Source organism: Leptopilina heterotoma, unplaced genomic scaffold, assembly GCF_015476425.1.
Source record: "Leptopilina heterotoma isolate Lh14 unplaced genomic scaffold, ASM1547642v1 Lhet_24, whole genome shotgun sequence".
NCBI classification, from domain to species: domain Eukaryota; kingdom Metazoa; phylum Arthropoda; class Insecta; order Hymenoptera; family Figitidae; genus Leptopilina; species Leptopilina heterotoma.
Window position 1 is genome coordinate 5,171,518 of NW_025110956.1, and position 22,108 is coordinate 5,193,625.

At 24.0% G+C, this 22,108-nt stretch overlaps 3 protein-coding genes across 11 annotated transcripts in view; 2 read left to right on the forward strand and 1 right to left on the reverse strand.

The window, feature by feature from the left end:
* Positions 1–10,072, forward strand: part of LOC122502851 (integrator complex subunit 9) — a 32,998-nt gene extending 22,926 nt beyond the window's left edge. For 4 of the 6 annotated variants that reach the window (XM_043613143.1, XM_043613149.1, XM_043613147.1 and 1 more), the window contains 2 exons: positions 2,160–2,354; positions 3,074–3,245. In XM_043613143.1, the coding sequence (XP_043469078.1) occupies positions 2,160–2,354; positions 3,074–3,193 (315 nt within the window). In that variant the 3' untranslated portion in view covers positions 3,194–3,245. Of the gene's footprint in view, positions 1–2,159; positions 2,355–3,073; positions 3,246–3,308; positions 3,449–9,998 lie in introns of those variants that run through there. The other 2 variants (XM_043613145.1, XM_043613144.1) reach the window with 2 other exon arrangements.
* On the reverse strand, positions 3,244–8,398 carry LOC122502857 (FUN14 domain-containing protein 1). 3 transcript variants are annotated; one of them, XM_043613157.1, is made up of 4 exons: positions 8,248–8,398; positions 7,281–7,448; positions 6,657–6,852; positions 3,244–5,081 (listed from the first exon to the last, which is right to left on the reverse strand). In XM_043613157.1, exons 2-4 carry the CDS (start codon positions 7,439–7,441, stop codon positions 4,899–4,901), a joined length of 540 nt encoding a protein of 179 aa, XP_043469092.1. In that variant the 5' UTR covers positions 7,442–7,448; positions 8,248–8,398; the 3' UTR covers positions 3,244–4,898. The 3 variants fall into 3 exon arrangements, with proteins under 3 accessions (XP_043469092.1, XP_043469091.1, XP_043469093.1); XM_043613156.1 differs by lacking the exon at positions 8,248–8,398 and adding an exon at positions 8,112–8,241; XM_043613158.1 differs by lacking the exon at positions 3,244–5,081 and adding an exon at positions 6,027–6,145 and having other exon boundaries at positions 8,112–8,249.
* The window catches only part of LOC122502849 (histone demethylase UTY), a 119,782-nt gene continuing 106,644 nt past the window's right edge, over positions 8,971–22,108 (forward strand). For both annotated transcript variants that reach the window (XM_043613139.1, XM_043613140.1), the window contains exons 1-3: positions 8,971–9,242; positions 9,999–10,285; positions 10,488–10,596. In XM_043613139.1, the coding sequence (XP_043469074.1) occupies positions 9,175–9,242; positions 9,999–10,285; positions 10,488–10,596 (464 nt within the window). In that variant the 5' untranslated portion in view covers positions 8,971–9,174. The remainder of the gene's footprint in view (positions 9,243–9,998; positions 10,286–10,487; positions 10,597–22,108) is intronic.

Consider the following 22,108-nt stretch of genomic DNA (forward strand, 5'->3'; position numbering starts at 1 on the left):
TTTTTCTCCCTTTAAATTAATTAAATTCCTTAAAACACCTAAAATTATGTATTATAAAATAAATAATAAAAAATAATAATAATAATAGTAAATAATAATAATAATAATAATAAAAAAAAAAAAAAAAAAAAAAAAAAAAAAAAAAAAAAAAAAAAAAGTTAATAATAATAATATATAATAATAATAATAGTAATTATTATTTATTATTATTATTATTTTATGTATTATGTATTATGTATTTTCTCATGTAATTTAGAGATTTTTTTTTACTGAAGAAAGAAAATTTTTCCTTTTTGCAAACTTTGGACAAATTTTATTTTTGTAAAACTTAAAAATCATTTTTACTGAAATATACTTCGAATATAGTAAAATTCAGAGAAGTTTAGAACAAATGTAGTGTTCTAACAAAAATTTTGGTTCAAAATTTAGAAAAATCCGAGATTGCGGAAAAAATATGCCAATAATCAACAGGAAAAATTTGCTTCAACTCTGTAAAAATCAGTTCTTTTGAAAAATGGTCCGTAAAGTTCGTAATTTAATTAAAAAAGGACGAAAAGTTCGTAAATTGTCCGATATAATTTGAAGAATTTTAGAGAAATTACAAATGATTGCAGAAAAATTCAATTATTTTCAAAAGTAATAAAATTCTTCGTAGAAATTCAATTTTTTTAAAATTCTCGTCAAAATTCCAATTATCTTTACAAATAATAAAATTCTTCTCTTAATTTCAATTATTTTCCAAAATTGTAATTAAATTCTTGGCAAAATTTCAATTATTTTCAAAAGTTTCCTCAAATTCAATGATTTTTATTATCTACTATTTTAATAAAATTTTCCAAAAAATGCCATTAAAAAAAATTTGAATAAGATTTTACGCAAACATTCAATTATTTTCATAAGTAAGAAAAAATTTTATAGAAATTCAATTATTTACAAATTTTTTATAAATTTCTTCGCAATAATTCAATTATTTTCGTAAATAATAAAATTTTTTTAGGAATTCAATTATTTTTACTAATAACAAAACTCATCGCAGAATTTCAATTATTTTTAATGCAATTTTAATCGAATTCCTCGAAAAATGTAATTATTCTTAAAAATTTTATTAAAATTCGTCTAAAGAATTTAATTCTTTAAAAAATTTTTATGGCAATTTAATTTTAAGAAACATTACATAAATTGATAAATTATTTATTTTTGTATTTAAATAATTGCATTCTTGTAGAATTTACTTATAAAAGTTGTTTTAAAAATGAATTTCAGTTAAAATTTTAGATTATAATTAAATATTAAAAACATTATAAAGTGGATTTTTAGAAATAATTGCATTTTGAAAAGGTTTCAAATTAAAATCATTGAAATTCTGAATTTTTCATATTTATAATGTTTGAAAACGTTTAATTGAATTGTTTTTGAAATTATTTCAAGTTTTTATTTTCTAATGTAGGATTTAATTGAAGAACTTCCGAATAATTGAAATTTTGTAAAATTGAACTGTCAACAAATGAATTTGAAAATTTTCAAAGAAATTTTTCAAAAATTATTAAAAATAATGGATTTATAGAAGAATTTTAGTTAAAATCACTAGAAAAAACTTTCATTTTGGAGAAGTTACAAATTATTGCAGAAATTCAATTATTTTCAAAAGTAATAAAATTCTTAAAGATTCAATTATTTTTACTGATAATAAAACTCATCGCAGAATTTCAATTATTTTTCATACAATTTTAATTGAATTCCTTGAAAAAAGTAATTATTTTTATGCAAGTTTTATTAAAAATCGTCCAAAGAATTCAATTATTAAAAATTCAATTATTCAATAAATTATGTACTTTTGTATTTAAATAATGGAATTTTCGTGAAATTTTCTAATTTTCTAATTTCACTGATACGAGCCCTGACTCTAATCAATTTCAGCTCTGAAAAAAGCTGCAATTAAAAAAAAGAAAGTAGAAAATCCTTCAAATAAACCTGTATACGCTAGAGTGAAATAATTTTCTACTTAATTTATAAAATTTCCGTTTTAAAATATGGAAATCCTCTTCTTGAAAATTTAAAATCCTCTTTTTTTACCTAATAATGAAAAAATAAAATCACTGTGCTGCCTGTTGTAGTTTAACATTGAATATCATTGTTTTAAAATAAAACTTATCTCACAGAATATTGAAGACAGGCCAAGTGGCAAACGAAGAAATCCTACGGTTGTGCCAGTGCCAATAAAAGAAATGGTCTTCAAGGCGAAAAAGCAGGAATACGGAAACATTGATCCACAAGAATTGCTTCATAAATTAATCCAAGAGGGCATTCAGGGAGCAAAATTGCAACACAATCAGACTTCAACCAGTATTCACTTGGTAAGAATTTTTCCCACGATTCCAGTAAATATAATAGTAAAAATAATAATCGTTTTACGTTCAATAAAATTAATTTTTTTTAAGAGGAAGATACACCGATATTTTTAACTAAAAAAAACAATAAATTATTTAAGGCGAAAGCCTTAAAATCAATTTTTAAAAAATGCTAAAAAATATTATTATTGTTATTGTTTCATAAATTTTTTAATTTGTTGATTTCAAAAATTCTATACTTAAAAATTCCAAAAGTAATTGAATTTAATAAAAGTTGTGTTGGTAATTTTGATAAATAATTAAATTTCAAAAAGTTTCAAATAAAAATTTTAGAATAATTTAAATTTTAAATAATTTTAACTAAAAGATTCTGCAGAAGTCAGTTTTTAAAAAATTTCCGAATAATTCTTTTTTTTAATAATTAAATGCTGAAAAAACTTAATCAAAAATTATTTTTAAAAAAATCGATTTAGAGAAGAAATCTAGAAAATATTTTTTTCACTTGCTTTCACTTCAGAATTGAAATTGTAAAAATAATTTTGGAGAAGTCACAATATCAATTCTTAAAAATTGTTAAATTCTGAAAGGTTTCAAATTCAAATTTAAGAAAATTAATAAATATTTAAATCTTTTTTTATTTAAATTGTAAATATTTTTGAAAATATTTTTATTTTCAATTCTCTATTAAATTGATGTTCATAAAATATTTTTTTTTATATCTGCAGCAAGATGAAGACACGCTAATTCAAATCGGGGACAATTCAACTCACATATTTTGTAATGGCGATCAAAAATTGAGAAGACGACTGAGGGGTATAATTATGCAGTGCCTGAAAAGATATTGATCAACATTTTATTATATACGGGTAAGACTGAATAATTAAACACTTATAAATACTGATAGTTTTTAATTTATATCCCATTCACAAGGGATTCAATTTTTTTATTTTCGCGTTACAGTGAATTAACTCTCTACAAATGTTAATAATATTATTCAACAATCGAGTAGTCAATATATTTAATCCTGGTCTCAATACAATAGAGTCGCGCATCCAGGAACTTTTTTTTTACGATTTATGCTGTTTAGCATAAAAATATTACTCTATTAAAAAAAAATTCAGAGAAAATTCAGGGATAAAGGTTTTATTCGCCTATATAAAATTAAAAGACCTTAATCTATCTTTTTCAATAGTGAATTCAAATATTCAAATATTTATTATATTCGTATTAAATATATTAAATATTTAATTTTAATATAATTCAAGTATAAACTTTCTTTCATTTACATTTTGTTCTTTTCCGTATTTTCGATATACTTAAAAAAGAAATAGCAATTTTTTGAAAATTACCAATTCGTAAAAAAAATCAGACTTTAGAAAATTGGTATTTTAATAAATTAATTATTGGAAAAAATTAAAGTAATACTCGCGAAGGATATTTAATAATATCCAAAAAGAAAAAGCGTATTTTTACAATATAAAAAGCTGAGCTATCTTAACTAGATTCGAGAGAAATCACAGCTAAAAAAATTAGTATCATCCAAAATGAGGATGAGACGAAAGAATAATTAACATACCCGCGAGTATATAAATAATAATCGATTTTCATCGTAGACTAGTACGTAAAAAGTACATAATTCGCAGTTTTTTTTCCTTAAATTCTACATCGAGTTTACAATCATGACTTTTTTTTGTAGATTTTACAAGAGATTTTTTTCTTCCTTTCTTTTTTTGGTATAAACTCATGCTGTAGTCTGAATATAATTTTGTTTCTTCAATTCGAGATTTTCGCGAAATTAAAATATGGAAATTTTTCTGTTAAAATTTGTAGAAGCTACTTTTAGTTAATAATTAATTTTTCTCCTAAGTTTCTTAAATTCTCTATTATTTCAACACTTTACAATTTAATTAATTTTATTTTGTTTAACGAAATGGATTTTTTAAACGTTGATTTTCGTTATAGAATTTCAATTTTTGCTTAATTCGGATTCTGTGGTTGAAAGTTTTTTTTAGTGTATTTTTTAAAACTAGTATTTATTTTGGGTGTTTGATTTTTAAGTGTTTTTAATTATATTGTCAAAAAGAAACTGTGACGTGTTATCTAGGAGCGAAAGTTTCATTTGGTCGACGATAATTATTTTAGTATTAGAAAAATTAGCTTCTTTCTTTGTTTTTTATTTCCTTCATTTCTTTTTTCTTTACTTCTTTTCTTACAGATTCCAGAAGTTGGCGTCGACGCTGAGCATCGAAAACTATTTTTTTTTTTATTAGTTATTAGTGATTTTGTTAGGCATAAATTATTAGAAAAATTGAATTGAATAATTTGTTTTGGTTTTGTGAAAGATAGATATTTTTCGATTCTCAGCGTGTCGACACTAATTTTAGGGATTTTTTCTTACTTTGTACGATCCAAAAACCATTTTCTTCCTTCGCTTATTCTCGTCAATTGATTAATTGTTTCATCATCAGTTGGATGTCGATCTAATGTGTGTTTTTCCAAAAGTCTCGAACGAAATCTACTTATTATATTCAGATTACAGCATAATGACACCTAGTTGGCGGATGCGAGGCCAATTGCGACACCAGCTCCAAAGGCTGCGAGAAAAATGTGAATTTCCTTCACTTTGAAACTGGAATCGCCAGTTATTGAATGATACCAGCGACGCGTATTTCTCTCTCCATTTTTTAATAATTGCTCAGCTTTGTCTAATTTCTTGTCGACGAACCTCTCCATCTGAAAGAAGAAATTTCTCTTTTAGAATTTTCTCTTTGAAAATTTTTCATTTTATATTTTGTTATTTTCCAAATAATTTCCAAACAATTCCCAAATATTTCCCTCTTTCATCAAGTTTTATTTTCCGATCTCATTTTTTTCCCTTTTTGATTTTAGGAATTTTACTTTTTTTCTTTTTTAACCATTTTATTATTTTTATCGTCTTGTTCTGAATTTAAGTTCATTTTTCCGAAAGTTTCATAGAAGTTGAGTAAAAAAATTGGGTTTCAAAAAGAAAAGTATAGGAGGAAAGAAAAAAACGAATCTAGTTTTACAATAAGTTAGGCGAAAACTAATTTTGTCAGACACGTTTTATTCGAATATATAGAAAATTATAATTAACATTTTAAGATAGTTCTTTAAATACCTATTTTTAAATAATATTTTTAAAGATAATTTTAAAGATACTTTTTTAAGGTAACTTTTTTTAAGGTACTTTTTTAAGATATATTTTTTAGAGATTTCCATTTTAAGGTGATTTCAAATTTTTTTTCTTTTTCTATACAAATAAAAATTTTGAAATCATTGTCTATTTTTAGCAATTTAAACAAATTAAAAAATCTGTCAAAGAAAAGTATAAAATTATAATCTAAGAGTACATTGTCCTACTTTAAAAGTATATATTAATTTTATAGTTGAGGCGAGAAAAATTGCGACAACAAAGCGTGTCTTTTGTAGAAAATTACGAATATTAGTTACAATTCTTTTCTTTAAAAAATAATTTATAATAGAAATGAAAGACTTCTTTGAATTCTTAAAAACTAGATACACTTCGATAGTTTAGTCTAAAGATTCGATAATTCTTAGAGATATTTTTTACTGACTTTTTTTTCATTTCTAACTAAAATTTAAGACTCGAAATCGAAAGTTTTTATAAGGTACACTTCTGTCAGGGCTGTTTTTTTAAAAAAAAAGGAAAAAAAATGACTCGTTCTTTTTTTGAATATTCACGAAGCTAGGCCAATTATGAAACCGCCGACGAAACTCGCCCCCAGAAAGGAATTCATCTTCCACCAATTTCCTACCTGTAAATAACAGAAAATCTTAACTTTTTCCCAATTTTTTTCTAAATTTATTTCTTTTGAAATTAAAAAACAAATTTATTTTTTGTTTATTAACTTTTTAATTTATTGATTAAAACGGTTTTTTTTTAATTTTTTAATTCTGCAAGATTTGACTTTTTACTTTCAGAAAATTTAATTTTTTAAACTTTTGAGTATTTTTCCCCCAATTTTTAACAATTTGGAAAAATTTTATTTACTTTCTAATAAATATTGTTATTTTGAAATGAGAAGGAATACGAAAATTGAGATACTTTTGTGAAAATAAAACTTTTACTGGGGAAAAAAATAAAATAAAAGAAACAAAAAAATAAAATGAAAATAAAAGTTGCAATGAAAGAATATTGGTCTTTTTTGAAATTTGAAAAAGAAATTTTATGGTTTGAAAAAGAAAGAAAATTAACAGTAAATTTTGATTGAACTAAAAAATATTCTTTCAAAGTATTAATTTTACTTTTTTGTCGCAGTTAATTACCTTGTCTAGCATTTTAGGTCCCTCGCCAGTAATTTTCTCCTCGACTTTGTCCGTAATTTTCTCTGCCTTCTTCTGTACTTTATCCCAATTTATTTTGATGTATCCTTGATGTGCAGCAACTTGCAGAACAATAATTCCTCCTCCCAGTGCGAATGCCGCAACTTTTCCTACTTTCATCGTCAAAAATCCGGTCATCCTGAATGAAAAAGAAAAGAAAATATTAGACTTATTCGTTTGTTACAATTCTTGATTTATTAGTTTAATTTTTCGTTTTTTTGATATTAAAAATCAATCAATCAATTAATTAATTAATTAATTAAAACTGAATTAGGTGATTTGGTCGTACGTCTTAAAAAAATAGTTCTTCAATTTTTTTTCATTTCTCTTTTTAGAATAATTGTCGAATTGAAATAATTTACAATTTTATTTTGTCTGATACAATGTTATTTTGTAAATATTTGCAAAAACAATTGTTATTACTCGGTGGATCTCTGTTTCTTGTAAAATGAACTTTTTTTTAGTTTCATTGGAGAAAAATAGAAAATTAAATTGTTTTTGAAAATTAATTTTTCCAGGATATAATTTCTCCTGGTGAGAAAAAATGAAATATCAAAAAATACACACCATCCTGACGTAGTGCCGATGATAATTTGTTTTGTAGCTGAAGTTTTGCTGACATCGCCTAGGAATTTTTCTATCATACTTTTCGCTTCCTTTGAAAGGTCTGTATCACTAACATCCCTGTTAGAGTCGTTTTTATTCTTCTTAATATTAGGAGCGCTCATTTTAATACTGTAAAAAATAATTTACAAATAGAATTTCAAAGAAAAGAAAAAAAACTGTTTCTCCATCCAAAAAGAAGCAAAAATTCATTCATTCATTTCATTCTTTGTGGGTTGCAATAAATTTCAAGACCTGACAAATCTTTGTCAGAAAAGTGAAACTTTTATTGGGGTTTTACCAGTTAAAACCCGCAGGATTATCCGAAAATTCCTTAAAGCAATGATTAGCCATTATATAATCTTTGTCGAAGAATTTATAACTTCGTAGTAAATAATTTCCTAGAAATGTCAATATATAGTAAAAGAAGTAAAAAATATAATACAAAAGCTAAATTTAAAATTGGCTCAATAAATTGCATCAGTATAGATACTGCTTTAGATAAAATAAAATAATTTAGCTGATTTTTAATAATAACAATATTGTAGTAATAATAATAATTGACAAAATAAACAAAGCAATTTAATGACAATAGGAAGCGAATTTCTTTTTAAACAAAGATAGAGCATTGTAATTAATGCGGACAAAAATATCGATGACTTATTCTCTCCTTCGATGTTACATATTTTAGGCAGTGATTTTATGAACGAAACATTCCAATATCTACTAGAAATGAATATTGAAGGTGAATATTTCTTGATAGCTACACGTTTTTTAAATAAATAAAAAAACTACCGTTTAAAGAGTTTTGTTGCTCCGGTCGACAAAGACTTTTTGTTCAGTCTCCGGGACATTTAGCACAAACGAACAGTAAATGGTAATCGTTTTTTTTCTTTAGATTAGAAATATTAGTATGCAAAATAAATCTCACCTAAGTAATTTGAATAAGAAGAATTAAAAAAAAGTCGATCCACTCACAAAAATTGCAGACGACTATTAAAACGCGTTTAACACTTTTCAAGGAGACGGTAAATTAAGAAACGTAAATTCTTTCACGTCAGTCGAGTGAATCATTTTAACTCCTGTCACGTAAGATTTAAATTTTTACCTAACTTTTCCTCCTTTTGCTAATTTTACTAATTTTTCACCTATTTCACTAAAATATATTAATTATAATGTTAGAAAAAATTAGTTTTATTGCATTCTATCGCAAAAGGAAAATGACGGGAAAACATAACCTCACTTTTTTCATTTTCTATTAAAAATATAAATCTATAAATTTATTGAAGAATTTATTATGAATATCGGTAAAATAATATCAAAACAATCAATTTAATTAACAAACTAAAGTAAACGTAATGAATAATTTATAAATTTTATTAATTAAATGCTAAATTGAAAATACCCTCTCTCCCCTCTCCAAGTCCTCTGAGAAAAATACGAAAATTTTCGAAATAGAAATATTTTAATCAAGTACATTTTAAGTACACATTTAAAAACATCGATTAATTAAAAATAAATAGTTTATTAAACTTTTCGAAAAAGTACAAATCACTGTTTGAATTTTTTATTCCAAATTCAAATTTCGCGCCATCTGTGCGGCGGTAGCGGAAGTAAACGGTTAAACTAACGGAAGGGAAAGTAGTTTGAGGTTTCATGTCGCGTGCTTTGTGCCGTCTCGACGTAACCTGACTATAATTTCGAAAAAAATTGTATTTTTCGAATGAAGTGATCAAATGCAGTGAGTGCGCGTCGTGGCCTTTTTTTCTATCGTCGAAATTAACATTCATCGTTTCTTAAAAAATGTGTTCTCTCTATCGTTGACGTTAATAATATAAACAGAGTGCGATTTGTGAAAATGGCCCAGGAAACAGACGATATCAACTTAACTCCCCAGGAATTGCAGATACTTTCTGAGTTGGATAGGTAAATAAATTACAGTGAATTTCTTATTTAAAAGAAAATTTGAAATATTGAGGGTGTTTTTTCGTCGTTTTCATTATTGAAAAAAAACCGGTATCACACTGAAATCTAACCTGTGTGAAAGTTTTGACAGGAATAGGCGGGCAATTTAAGCGATATCCTTTCATTCTCGCGTACAACCTACTGACATCCTTTCCTACATATTCACTCCGTTCTACATTTCAAACAACAACGTATATACGGTTTAAGAAAAGTAAAACAAAAAAAAATATATATCTTGAGATTGAATTTCAATTATTCGCCAAAACATGATTATTAAAGGAGAAGTAAACACTCCAAGGGCGGATTGTTTTGACTTTTACCCTGTAGCTTTTTTTCTCTGACTAGTCTCTATTTTTGCTTCTATTTCTTTTTTTTTAGCAATTTTTAGGAATCGAAAAATGATTAAAATAATTTGGGAAATATTGAGACTTCAGAATATTTTGATAAACTTTCGGAAATTATTAAACTTTGTGTTTACAACTTTTGTTGTCCAATTAACTTTATTTTTTGTTTCTTTATTTCTTATTAATAATTGTTAATTGCTAATTGTTAATTGTTAATTTAGTATTCTATTGAACAAATGAGATTTCATACGTTTTTCTTTTTGTAATTTAAGATTAATTTTGTTCGTGAGGCGAAAGACGAAAAATGGAGTTCGTAGTTTTTTAGGTTAGTTTTGTCTAGTTTGTTGTGATTACAATATTTTTTCTTTTTCAGCCGCCAATTTGGATTTTTAAAGTTAAATTCTCCGGAGCAAGCGAAGAAGAAGGCTTTAGTTGTTCGTGCAATTAAATATTTAGAGAGAATGATAGTACAAGCACAATCGGAAAAGCAGCATAGGAAAGCTGATAGTACGAAAATGAATGTGGATGAACCAAAAGAGAATGATGATGATGATGACGACGATGACGATGATGATGATGATGATCGGGGTATAAGCATTGATCCGAAAACATACTGCAAACTGGGCCATTTTCATTTACTTCTCGAAGACTACAACAAGGGTAATATTTTCCTTCTTATCCAATTTTTAGTAATATCCTTTTTCAACTATTTCATAGTAATTTACTTTTAGTCCCATTGAATTTAATCGCAACTTTTCAGTTTAATTCAAGTAGAAAAATAACAAATACCTGTAAATGAATATTTATTTACAGAATATTTACATGAATATTTATTTAATATTTATATTTTATTTTTTAACAGCTATGTCAGCGTATCAAAAGTTCTACAATCTAAAAGGGGATTATTGGAAAGATGTATCGTTTCTCTACGGACAGGGTCTGGTTTATTTTCATTTCAACGCCTTCCAATGGTGAGTTTTTGAAACAATTTTATTTTCAAAAGCTAGAAAAAAAGCAACTGAAAAAATGCTACAAGTTCTTGTAGAAAGAGTTAAAAAATTACGATAATATTGACAATATTGCGAAAATAGTGACAATTGGAAATAAATTGTCAATTTCTTTTGCAAAATTTTCTCGTACAACTCGTTCATGAGAGTAGGACCAACATACATGTATATGTAAATTCTTCCTCGGATGAAAAGTATCAAGAGATTTATTTTTATTTAAAGAAACGAGAGACCAAAAAAAACAAAACAATCTCCACGAATATAGTACTGTGGAAAAATGCTGTAATCTCTTGGAAAGTCGCTCACCTTGAGAAAGGGGGCGTCGGCCCTTTACATTCGCAAGGTTCATCGTTCCTTTTGTTTTTTTTCTCTTTTTTTTAATATTTTTATTTGTTTTTTTTTTTCTTATTTCTGGCATTTTTTTTCTCTCAATAAATCTCGATCGGTTGGAAGGGGATCTTTTTTGCTTTCTGCTTGGTCGGTAATGTAGATGAGTTGAGACACAAACCGTTGGGTAAATTGGGAAACTGTTTATTGTATAATTTTTGAGAGTTTGGATAGATGGAGGTAGTAATTTTATTGGAAAGAATTTTGGAGCGTACGTGCAAAGCTTGTGTAGTCGCATGGCGACCTGGGGGAAGGCGTGGTGGTGAATAATGAGCCAAATGCTTTCCTGCCCGCCTGACTCTAAACGGGATGAACTGCAATTTTCAGAATTCTATATTTTGCTGAATTTTTTTTTATCCATTTTTTTGCTAGCAATTTTTTTAAGTTTGCATTATTGGAATATTTTGTTGTTTTCCACAAGATTTTTTTTGTATTTTCATTCTTTTTGAATAGTGAAACAATGGATTTATTTTATTACTTTATAGAGAAATTATTTGCAAAAATCGAAAGGAAATATTCCTTTTGATTTTTCTTTTTCTGATAATAATTTCTTTTTAAATACCTTAATTCTTGAAAAACTATCATAAAATTATGACTTAGAAATTATTTATAGAATAATTTTACTTAAATATTTCAAAATTAATTGAATTTTAAGAGTTGCGTTTACAATTTTCATAAATAGATGAATTTTAAAAAAGGTTTTCATTTAAAATTTTATAAAATTTCAATTTTGAATGAATTTAATTAGAAATTTTAAAGAATTTAGATTTTTGAAAAATTTTAATTATTTAAATTCTATTGAAATTAGTTAAATTTTTAAATATATATTTAATTAATTATTGGAAATAATAGATTTGTAGAAGAATTTTTTAGTTAAAAACGCATTAAAAATTGAATTTTGGAGAAGTTACAAATTATTGCAGAAATTGAATAATTTTCAAAGATAATAAAATTTACAGCAGAAATTCAATTATATTAAAATTTTTTTTTAAATTTTCGTCAAAGTTACAATTATCTTTATAAATAATAAAATTCTTCTCCAAAATTCAATTATTGTCAAAAATTTTAAGAAAATTTTTGGCAAAAATTCAATTATTTTCCAAAAATTTTTTCAATGATTTTTAATATCTTTTAATAAAATTTTCCAAAAGAATTCAATTATTTTCAAATATTTTAATAGAATTGTTCGACAGAAATCAATTATTTTAAATACAATTTTAATTAAATTTTTTTGAAATAATTAAATTATTTTTTTAGATTTTAATAAAATTCTTCCCTAGAATTCAATTATTTACATAAATAATTCTTCGAAAGAATTCAATTATTAAAGATAAATAATAAAATTATTTCCGAAAATTCAATTATTTCTAGGTATTTTAATAAAATTCTTTGCAAAATTTAGTTATTTTCATAAATAACAATATTCATCACAAGAATTCAATTATTTTTGAAAATAATAAATTTTTTCTTTAAAATTCAATTATTTTAAACAATTTTAATAAAATCGTTCGCAAGAATTCAATTATTTTCATATACATATTAAAATTTTCTATTAAAAAGTGATTTAAAAATGAATTTCAGTTAAAATTTTAGATAATAATTGAATATTAAAAGCATTATAGCATGCATTTTTAGAAATAATTGAATTTTGAAAAGGTTTCAAATTAAAATCTTTGAAAACTTGAATTTTTTAATTTGAATTTTTCATGCTTTTAACTAACACTCCTGTAGAATTAATTTTCTTGAAAAGTTTAATTGTTTGAATAAAAAAAAATTTGCTTGATTAAATGAAAACTTTTTCGAATCAAAGAAAATTTATCTGAATCAATGAAAATTTGTTTGAAATCAAATAATTTGAAAATTTATAAATTTTGTTTTTTAATACGTGATGCTTTATTATGATAATAAAGAGTTGAATTTCGAAAAAAGGAGAAATAAATTTTGTTCATTCGAATACGCGAAGTCTTTAAAAAAAATTATTTTGATTTATTTATAATTATATAAAGTTTTGATATCTTAATTTATTTATAAAGTTTTCATATTTTGAATACTGAGATTTTTATTTCTATTTATTTTTAAATTATTGATCCTTTTCGTATTATAAATGATTCAATTAACGGGCAATTTCATTAGAAGTTTTAATTTAAGTTAAAAATGGCGTTTGAGTGACAGATATCGGTTATTGCACCTTGTTAAATTCCAATACAAAAATAATCCATCCGAAAGTAATTTACGAATTAGGCTATATAGCTTCATTAAATCTACATAAAATGATTCTAAAATATCTGAATATAATGCAAAATTTATGTTTCCGTATTGGTTTTCGATTGACAATTTTAAATGTTCTTGTTTCGTGTACAATTTTTCGTATATTATTAACTTAGAATCCGGGGGAATTTTTTTATTTTATTATTTTGTATTTTTATTTATTTTATTTAACTCTAAATTTGCATTAGTAAAAATATTAATTTGAATTAGCGAGTGGCTTTTTGCTTTTTAATTAGTAAATTTAACTAATAAATAGTAATTTCTACGGATTTATTATCAAAATTTACTAATTTAAAAGCAAAAAGTCAGAATTCTAATTAGTAAACATTTTTATTAATTCAAAAGAGAGAAAAACAAGTGTTAAATTCAAAAAACAAAATATTTAATCGCGAACAATGTTTGGAAAATTTTACATTTTTTTAAAAAATGTGAAGGTCTTGAGAAGAGATAAATTATAATAATAAAGAGTCGAATCGAAAAATAAAGAAAACTATCAGAAAAATAAATAATAAACGAGAAAGTAAATAAAAATTTCAAGTATTTTGATTTTTAAGAAAAAAAATTGTATTTTGCGATATTTAGGGAAAAAATAATTACTAAATTTCGAGTGGCCTTTTATTTGCTGCTTTTAAAAGGACGCAGCTGACATTATAATACATATTGTACCCTCGAAAAATCGTTGGCTAACTGACAGTTAGATATTTCCGAGTTTTCAGATTCTTTTGATATAATACTTTTATATATATGCGGTTGAGTACAGTGGAAAAAATATCGATTTCCGGTTTCTTCTTCATTGACCCAGATGGTGAAGGAGAGAGAGTCTTTTGCTTCGGCTTTTTTTCATATCGTTCCCTTACCTTAGTTAAGGAAATAAAATTTGACTTTTTTCTCTTCTTTTTAATTGCGAAAAATTCTTCCCTACACTTTATACTAATTGGGCGCATCAAGTACCCATAGTAATTTAATTGTGGGAAAGGAAAAGGTTTCGATTTTATACTCCGAGAAAAAAATATTCTCCTGTTTTTAATATCGAACAGGTTTAAAATAAAATAAACTAAACCCAAATAGGTTCACAATTTTCCTGAGGATATCAAATTGAGATAAAAAACAAATTACTAAAACCTACTATTTACTACTTTTTTTACTTTATGCTACTATTTGGGTACTTTTTTTAGATTTCAGTAACTAAAAGCTACTAATATATTTCTGTTTTTTTAGAACTTCCACTACTTTAAATTCGCTAATACTAGAAATCAAAAAACTATTCTCAAAAATTATAATCAAATTCTTTAAAGTTTAAAGCGATTCAATTATTTTCAAAAAATATTCAAAATTCAATTATTTTCAATATCTAGTATTTTCATCAAAATTGATAAAATACTATTTTAATTTAATTAATCAAAAAATTCAATTATTTTCAGAAATAAAAATTTCCACAAGAATTCAATTATATTTAAAATAAAATTTTCGTAATATTTCTTATATTTCAAAAAAAAATTAATTAATAAAAATAATGTTTATAAAATTCTTATAAAGAATTCAATTATTTTCAAAAATAGAAAATTTTTTAACAGAAATTTAATTCTTTTAAAACATTTTAATAAAATTTTTCGCAATAATTCAATTATTTTCCTAAATTTAATAAAATTCTTCTCAGGAAGTCAATTATTTTTGAAAGTTATAATAAAATTCCTAGCAACTATAGTCAATTATTTTCATAAGTCAGAGTATCTAACGGTCAGGGAAGTTAGAGAAGTCGGGAAATTTTTTTTGATCAGGAAAAAGTCATGGAAAAGTCAGGTAATGTCAGACAATTTCATTGAAATTCAGGGAAATTTCTAAAAAATTTTGTGAATAAAAAATTGTTTTAATCTAACAACACTTAGAAGATTTTTATTATCGTTTCTTTCTATCATTAAATTATATATAATAATCGTCGTGATTCCAGATTTCCGGATCTCTGTCCACACTTGAAGTTAGTTATAGTTATTCTTTTGTTTTTTATACGTTTTGATAGAAAATAGAAATATACATATATACATATACAAACATTATAATAATCGTAAGTTTCAGCAAATTATCTGCATTCATTTGTTTGTTTTGAAAATTTTATTTTGTGGGTTAAGTATTGGCATTTTTTATATATTTTTTAATGTCAAACTTTTTAATGTGGAAAATACTTTACTTATTAAATTGTCTCGACTCTTTGGTAAAAAATCTAAAATTATCAAAAATTCGAAAAATTTCAAAAATCCGTTTTTCTTAAAATTCAACATTTTTTCTTCTTTTTTATGGGATTTAGCTTCATTATTTTTGTGCTTTTGGAAAATACTTTACTTATTAAATAGTCTCGAATCTTTGGTAAAAAATCTAAAATTATCGAAAATTATCAAAAATTCAAAAATCCGTTTTTCTTAAAATTCAACATTTTTTCTTCTCTTTTACGGGATTTAGCTTCATTATTTTTGTGCTTTTGGAAAATACTTTACTTATTAAATTGTCTCGACTCTTTGGTAAGAAATCTAAAATTATCAAAAATTCGAAAAAATTCAAAAATCCGATTTTCTTAAAATTCAACATTTTTTCTTCTCTTTTATGGGATTTAGCTTCATTATTTTTGTGCTTTTGGAAAATACTTTACTTATTAAATTGTCTCGACTCTTTGGAAAAAAATAAAAAATTATTAAAAATTATCAAAAATCCGAAAAATTGAATTTCTTAAAATTCAACATTTTTTTTCTCTTTTATACCATTTAGCTTTATTATTATTTGAATTTTTATTCAAGAGAAAAAATGGAAAACTGAAAAAATTTAGAATTTTTTAAAAATTACAGGCCTTTTCCATGATTTCCCTGATTTCCAGAAGCCTTTTAAAAATTCCATACCATTTCCATGATTTCCATGATTTCTAGATTCTGTAGGAACCCTGCTTTTGTCTGACTTTCTTCTAAATTATCGAATTCAGTGATTTCTGGGGTGAATTTGGTTAAGTTGTAAAATGAATAATTTCTATTTGAATTCGTTTTTTTTTAATGTAGAAAATCAGATGTTAATTTAATTCTTTTTTCGTTATGCACGGCAAAAAATATTTAGCTGGATGAACTACAGATTTCACTTTAGTAGCGAAATTATTTAGTGCTTCAATTAATACTTTCGTTATTCTAGAGAAACTTATCGCTATTTCAAGTAAAACTTTTTTAAGTGTGTAATAATTATTATTTCTTTAAAAAGTATTTAATTTAAAATGGCTTTATAAAATTAGCAATGCAAAAGATGACCCAGATACTAATTGTAATTGTTCTAGCCATAGTTTAAGTCTAGTAATGTAAATTCTATTTAAATTGAGACCATTGAGTGAAATTATTTGAATTTTAGTTAGTTAAATCTCTTTGTTAGGTTATAATAATTATTTCTTTAAAATTTTTTAAATTGTTTAAAATAAGCAGCCCCATACAACATTCCCGCGCGCTTGCGCGCGGATAGTTTGGCTAGTATTAATTTATTGTTAAATATGTCAGTTACGATATTTTTGACCCAAGAAAGCAGAAATAAAATTAGTAAAAAGTCAGGGAATTATTTTCTCAATCCTTGATAGACACCCTGCTTAATAAAAGTAAAGTGTTTTTGAAGAGCCCAAAAATAATGAAGCTAAATGATATAAAAAAGAAGGAAAAATGTTGAATTTTAAGAAATTCGTATTTTATTTGAATTTTTGATAATTTTCGATAATTTTAGATTTTTTACCAAAGAGTCGAGACTATTTAATAAGTAAAGTGTTTTCCAAAAGCACAAAAATAATGAAGCTAAATCCCATAAAAAAGAAGAAAAAATGTTGAATTTTAAGAAATTTGGATTTTTGAATTTTTTCGAATTTTTGATAATTTTAGATTTTTTACCAAAGATTCGAGACTATTTAATAAGTAAAGTATTTTCCAAAAGCACAAAAATAATAAAGCTAAATCCCATAAAAGAGAAGAAAAAATGTTAAATTTTAAGAAAATCGGATTTTTGAATTTTTTCGAATTTTTGATAATTTTAGATTTTTTACCAAAGAGTCGAGACTATTTAATAAGTAAAGTGTTTTCCAAAAGCACAAAAATAATGAAGCTAAATCCCATAAAAGAGAAGAAAAAATGTTGAATTTTAAGAAATTTGGATTTTTGAATTTTTTCGAATTTTTGATAATTTTAGATTTGTTACCAAAGAGTCGAGACAATTTAATAAGTAAAGTATTTTCCAAAAGCACAAAAATAATGAAGCTAAATGCCATAAAAAAGAAGAAAAAATGTTGAATTTTAAGAAATTCGGATTTTTGAATTTTTGATAATTTTCTATAATTTCACATTTTCTACCAAAGAGTCGAGACAATTTAATAAGTAAAGTATTTTTGAAAAACACAAAAATAATGAAGCTAAATCCCATAAAAGAGAGGAAAAAATGTTGAATTTTAAGAAAATCGGATTTTTGAATTTTTTCGAATTTTTGATAATTTTAGATTTTTTACTAAAGAGTCGAGACAATTTAATAAGTAAAGTATTTTCCAAAAGCACAAAAATAATGAAGCTAAATGCCATAAAAAAAAGAAAAAATGTTGAATTTTAAGAAATTCGGATTTTTGGATTTTTTCGAATTTTTGATAATTTTAGATTTTTTATCAAAGATTTTAATAAAATAGTTCGAAAAAATCAATTATTTTAAATACAATTTTAATTAAATTTTTTTTAAATATTTCAATTATTCTTTTAGATTTTAATTAAATTTTTCCCAGGAATTCAATTATTTACATAAATAACTCTTGGAAAGAATTCAATTATGTCTATAAATAAGAAAATTATTCCCGAAAATTCAATTATTTTGAGGCACTTTGGGAAATAAAAGTTTTGAACGTTCAAATGAACGAAATATTATTTTCTACTGCAATATTTTTAAAAATTATTGAACTGAAATAAAAAAAAATTTAATTAAATATTTATTTAGTTAAAAATTATTTTTTTAATTATGAAAAACAATATTTTGTAAATAAAATTCAAATTAAAAACGGTAATAAAAATATCGTCGTTCATTTGAACGTTTAAAACTTTAGGGACATGGCATTTTAATAAATTCTTTTGCAAATTTTTATTTAAATAACCGTTTATTTGACTATTATCAATTAAATATTTAATTGAATCAAATAATATTTATTTGAGTCAATTAAATGGTTCACTTCATATTATCCTCAAATACTGAACGTTTGTTAATTTCCATAATATGAAGGAAAAAAGTGAAATTAGTTACAATTTGATCTCTAAAAGTCTAAAATAATTGTTTTCGACGCTAACTTTAGGGGCGTATTCTTGAAGCAAAAATTTAGCCAAAACTGCAACGAAAAAGAAGTGTGAGAACACTTTTTCAATTGTCAAATCGATTAACAGAGAGGAGGTTTTGAATTAGTTAGCGTCGTTCCCTTGAAGGGGGAGACTGCATTTGCACTTGAGATAAATATTCTTTTGACTGCGTAGGAGCGAGAATTGTGAACTAGATTGTCATTTGTAGATAAAATGGCCTTCCATTTTGTGTGTTGGGCGCGCGCGCTGTCATCATCACCATCATCTTTGCCCCGTGTATATAATGCACCCTTAAAAAAAAAAGAAACTTGAAAGGGTTGTGAAAATTGAATGCACGCATCCATATAGTAGTTGAGAATTCACCAACTCAAAATGGGATCGTTTGAATTGCTAATTATCGTGGATTGTTATTTTGTCGTTCTTCTCCTTCCGTATTCTCTTCTTTCGCGCACGTCTTTCTCACTTTTTCATTGTACCAACTTTTATTATTATACATACCACAATGCCGCATACACTCAACAGATTCGTTTTCTTTTTTTTTGGGTGTCTTTTTTAGTGAAGAAGCAATACCCTCTACTAGTAAATATCCTTCTTTTAAAATATTCTATTCAAGTGATAGGAATTTTACAATGAATGTACGTACACGCACATTTATAAAGTGACAATGACTTTGCGATTTATTCGAGCTTATTGAAAATTCAGTTTAAATGATATATTGACATGTCCTTTTTTCGCGATTGTATATTGAAGTTAGGTGTATATACATATGGAAGGGATATTATTTCTCGACTGCGAAAAAGAAGTGGAAAGGAATTTTATTTTTTGGTATTTTGATTCGTATTGTGTTTGCTAAATTTTTCATTTCTGTGAATTTTCGCCGTTAACTTAATTTTTCATTATAAACGAATTTTCATTTCTTTTATTTTTATTTAAGACAAGTTTTTCTTATGTAAATATTTGTTTAATTACAAATTTTCATCATAACGAATTTTTTTTATAAAATGAATTTATATTCATAATATTTTTCTGAACTAAGTTCATTTAATTACGAATTCCCTTTTGACAAATTTTCATTTTAGTTTTCGGAAAAAACACCCAATAATTTTAGTATTCAGAGCAAAAAGTACAATTTAATTGACATAAATGAAAATTATTTCGGAAAACTAAATATTTATTTGATCTAAACAAAATTTTTTTCATTTTATTTTGATTATAAATATTTCAAATTCCATTATATTTTCAAAAGTAATAAAATTCTTTGCAGAAATTCAATTATTTTCAACATTATCGTCAAGATTTCAATTTTTTATAAAAATAGTAAAATTCTTCACCGAAATTAAATTAGAAGTCATCGCAAAATTTCAATTTTTTATTACAATTTTAATCAAACTTCTCGAAACATGTAATTATTCTTAAAAAAATTATTATGAAATTCTTCACGAGAATTCAATTATATTAAAATTTTTTTAAAATTCTCATCAAAATATAAATTGTTTTTATAAGTAATAAAATTCTATTTAGATTCTTGGCAGAAATTCAATTATTTTGAAAAATTTTTTTAATTTTTGCCAAAATGTCAATTATACATCATTATTTATAAATAATAGAATTCTTCTTCATAATTGAATTATTTTCAAAAATCAAAAAAAAAATTTCGTCAAAATGTCAATTATAATTATAAATAATAAAATTCTTCTCCATAATTGAATTACTTTCAAAAATTTTAATAAGATTCTTGGCAGAAATTCAATTATTTTCAAAAATTTTCGTAAAAGTGTCAATTATATTTATAAATAATAAAATTCTTTATAATTGAATTATTTTCAAAAATTTTTAATAAGATTCTTGGCAAAAATTCAATTATTTTCAAAAATTAAAAAAAAATTCGTCAAAATGTCAATTATATATTTATAAATAATAAAATTCTTTTTAGAAATTCAATTATTTTCATAGATAATAAAACTCAATTTCAATTGTTTTTAATAAAATTTTAATCAAAGTATTCGAAAAATGTAATATTCTTAAAGAAATTTATTAAAATTTTGAAAGAATTCAATTACTTAATTAAAAATTTGTTGATAAAATTCTTTATGAGAGTTCAATTTTAAGAAACGTTCAATTATTTAATAAATTATTTCCTATTGTAGTTAAATAATTGAATTATCGTAGAATTTTCTAATAAAAATTGATTTAAAAATGAATTTCAGTTGAAATATTAGATAATAATTGAATATTAAAATTATTAGAACATGAATTTTTAGAAATAATTGAATTTTGAAAAAGTTTTAAATTAAACTTCTTTGAAAATTTGAATGTTTCACATTTTTAACTAACATTTCTGTGAAATTAATTTTGTTCAAAAATTTTAATTGAATTCTTTTTCAAATTTTTTCAAGTTTCTATTTTCTAATAAATTAAAGAATTTTCGGATAATCGATGAAATTTTATAAAATTTAATTGTAAACAAATGGATTTAAAAATTCTCAAAGAACTTTTACAAAAATTATTAAAAATAATTGATTTAAAGAAGAATTGTAGGTAGAAATTCTAGAAAACAATAAATGAATTAAAACTTATGAAAATAATCTTGAAGGAATTACACTGTAACAATATTTTTATAATATAAAATAATGATTTTATCACGCGGTCATTTTTAATTATCATAAAACATTCATGTTTCATAAAAATATATGCTTTTAATTTGTTGAATTACAAAAAAGTTTAAATTTGAAATTTTCGATAATCTTCATTTTTATGGAAAAATAGTAATGACTAAATATTTATTTAAAAATGAATTGATGTTTTGGAATAATTTTACAATTAAAGAAATTCGTAAATAAATGTAATAGAAAATTTTTTTTAATATTTAATAATTTTTAGAGTGAATCATATAATATTCTTATGGGGCCAGGGAAAAAGTCAAAATGTTGTCTGGAAATTATATAAAAGTCAAGAAAAAGAAAATTAAATTTCTCTGGCAACCCTGATTTTTTATTTAAAAAAAATATATAATCATCGGTGGGCTTATTATCAACATATGGTTTTGTTAAATTTTGTATATACAATATAGGAGGAGGCAAAAATATAAATGTGTGAATTGGCTACATTGGATATATAATGGCAATGGTTGTCGCAGTTGATTTTCTCGACGACCCCTTTCTGGGTATCCATCAATTTTTTATTTTCACCCCAGGACTTGTGAATAAAAGCTTACCCTCTCATGATTCACATGACGTGTGCACAGAGCCTGTTCACATTCATATGTGCGGGGGGGGGGGGTTATATTTGCCATTTTTATGAGCATTGTTTTCAATTAACGTACACATACATGCATATATATGTTGTTTTTTTCATTACAATTCTCGTTCATAAATTTTTTCAATCGTTATTTATATACAGAAATTTTTGCTAATTCTCTGCATTATTAATTTTCTCATTTGAAAATTTTAATTTCCTTTATAATGCGTCAGAGGTGGAAAAATTAATTGCTCATA

Bases quoted from the DNA above. Each gene is read 5' to 3' on its own strand.
- LOC122502857 (XM_043613156.1), bottom strand. From the start codon at position 8,170: ATGTCCCGGAGACTGAACAAAAAGTCTTTGTCGACCGGAGCAACAAAA. The intron at 7,449-8,111 runs GTAGTTTTTTTA...TATTTTTTACAG, and splicing joins GCAACAAAACTCTTTAAACG to TATTAAAATGAGCGCTCCTA. The intron at 6,853-7,280 runs GTGTGTATTTTT...TTTTTCATTCAG, and splicing joins ATCGGCACTACGTCAGGATG to GATGACCGGATTTTTGACGA.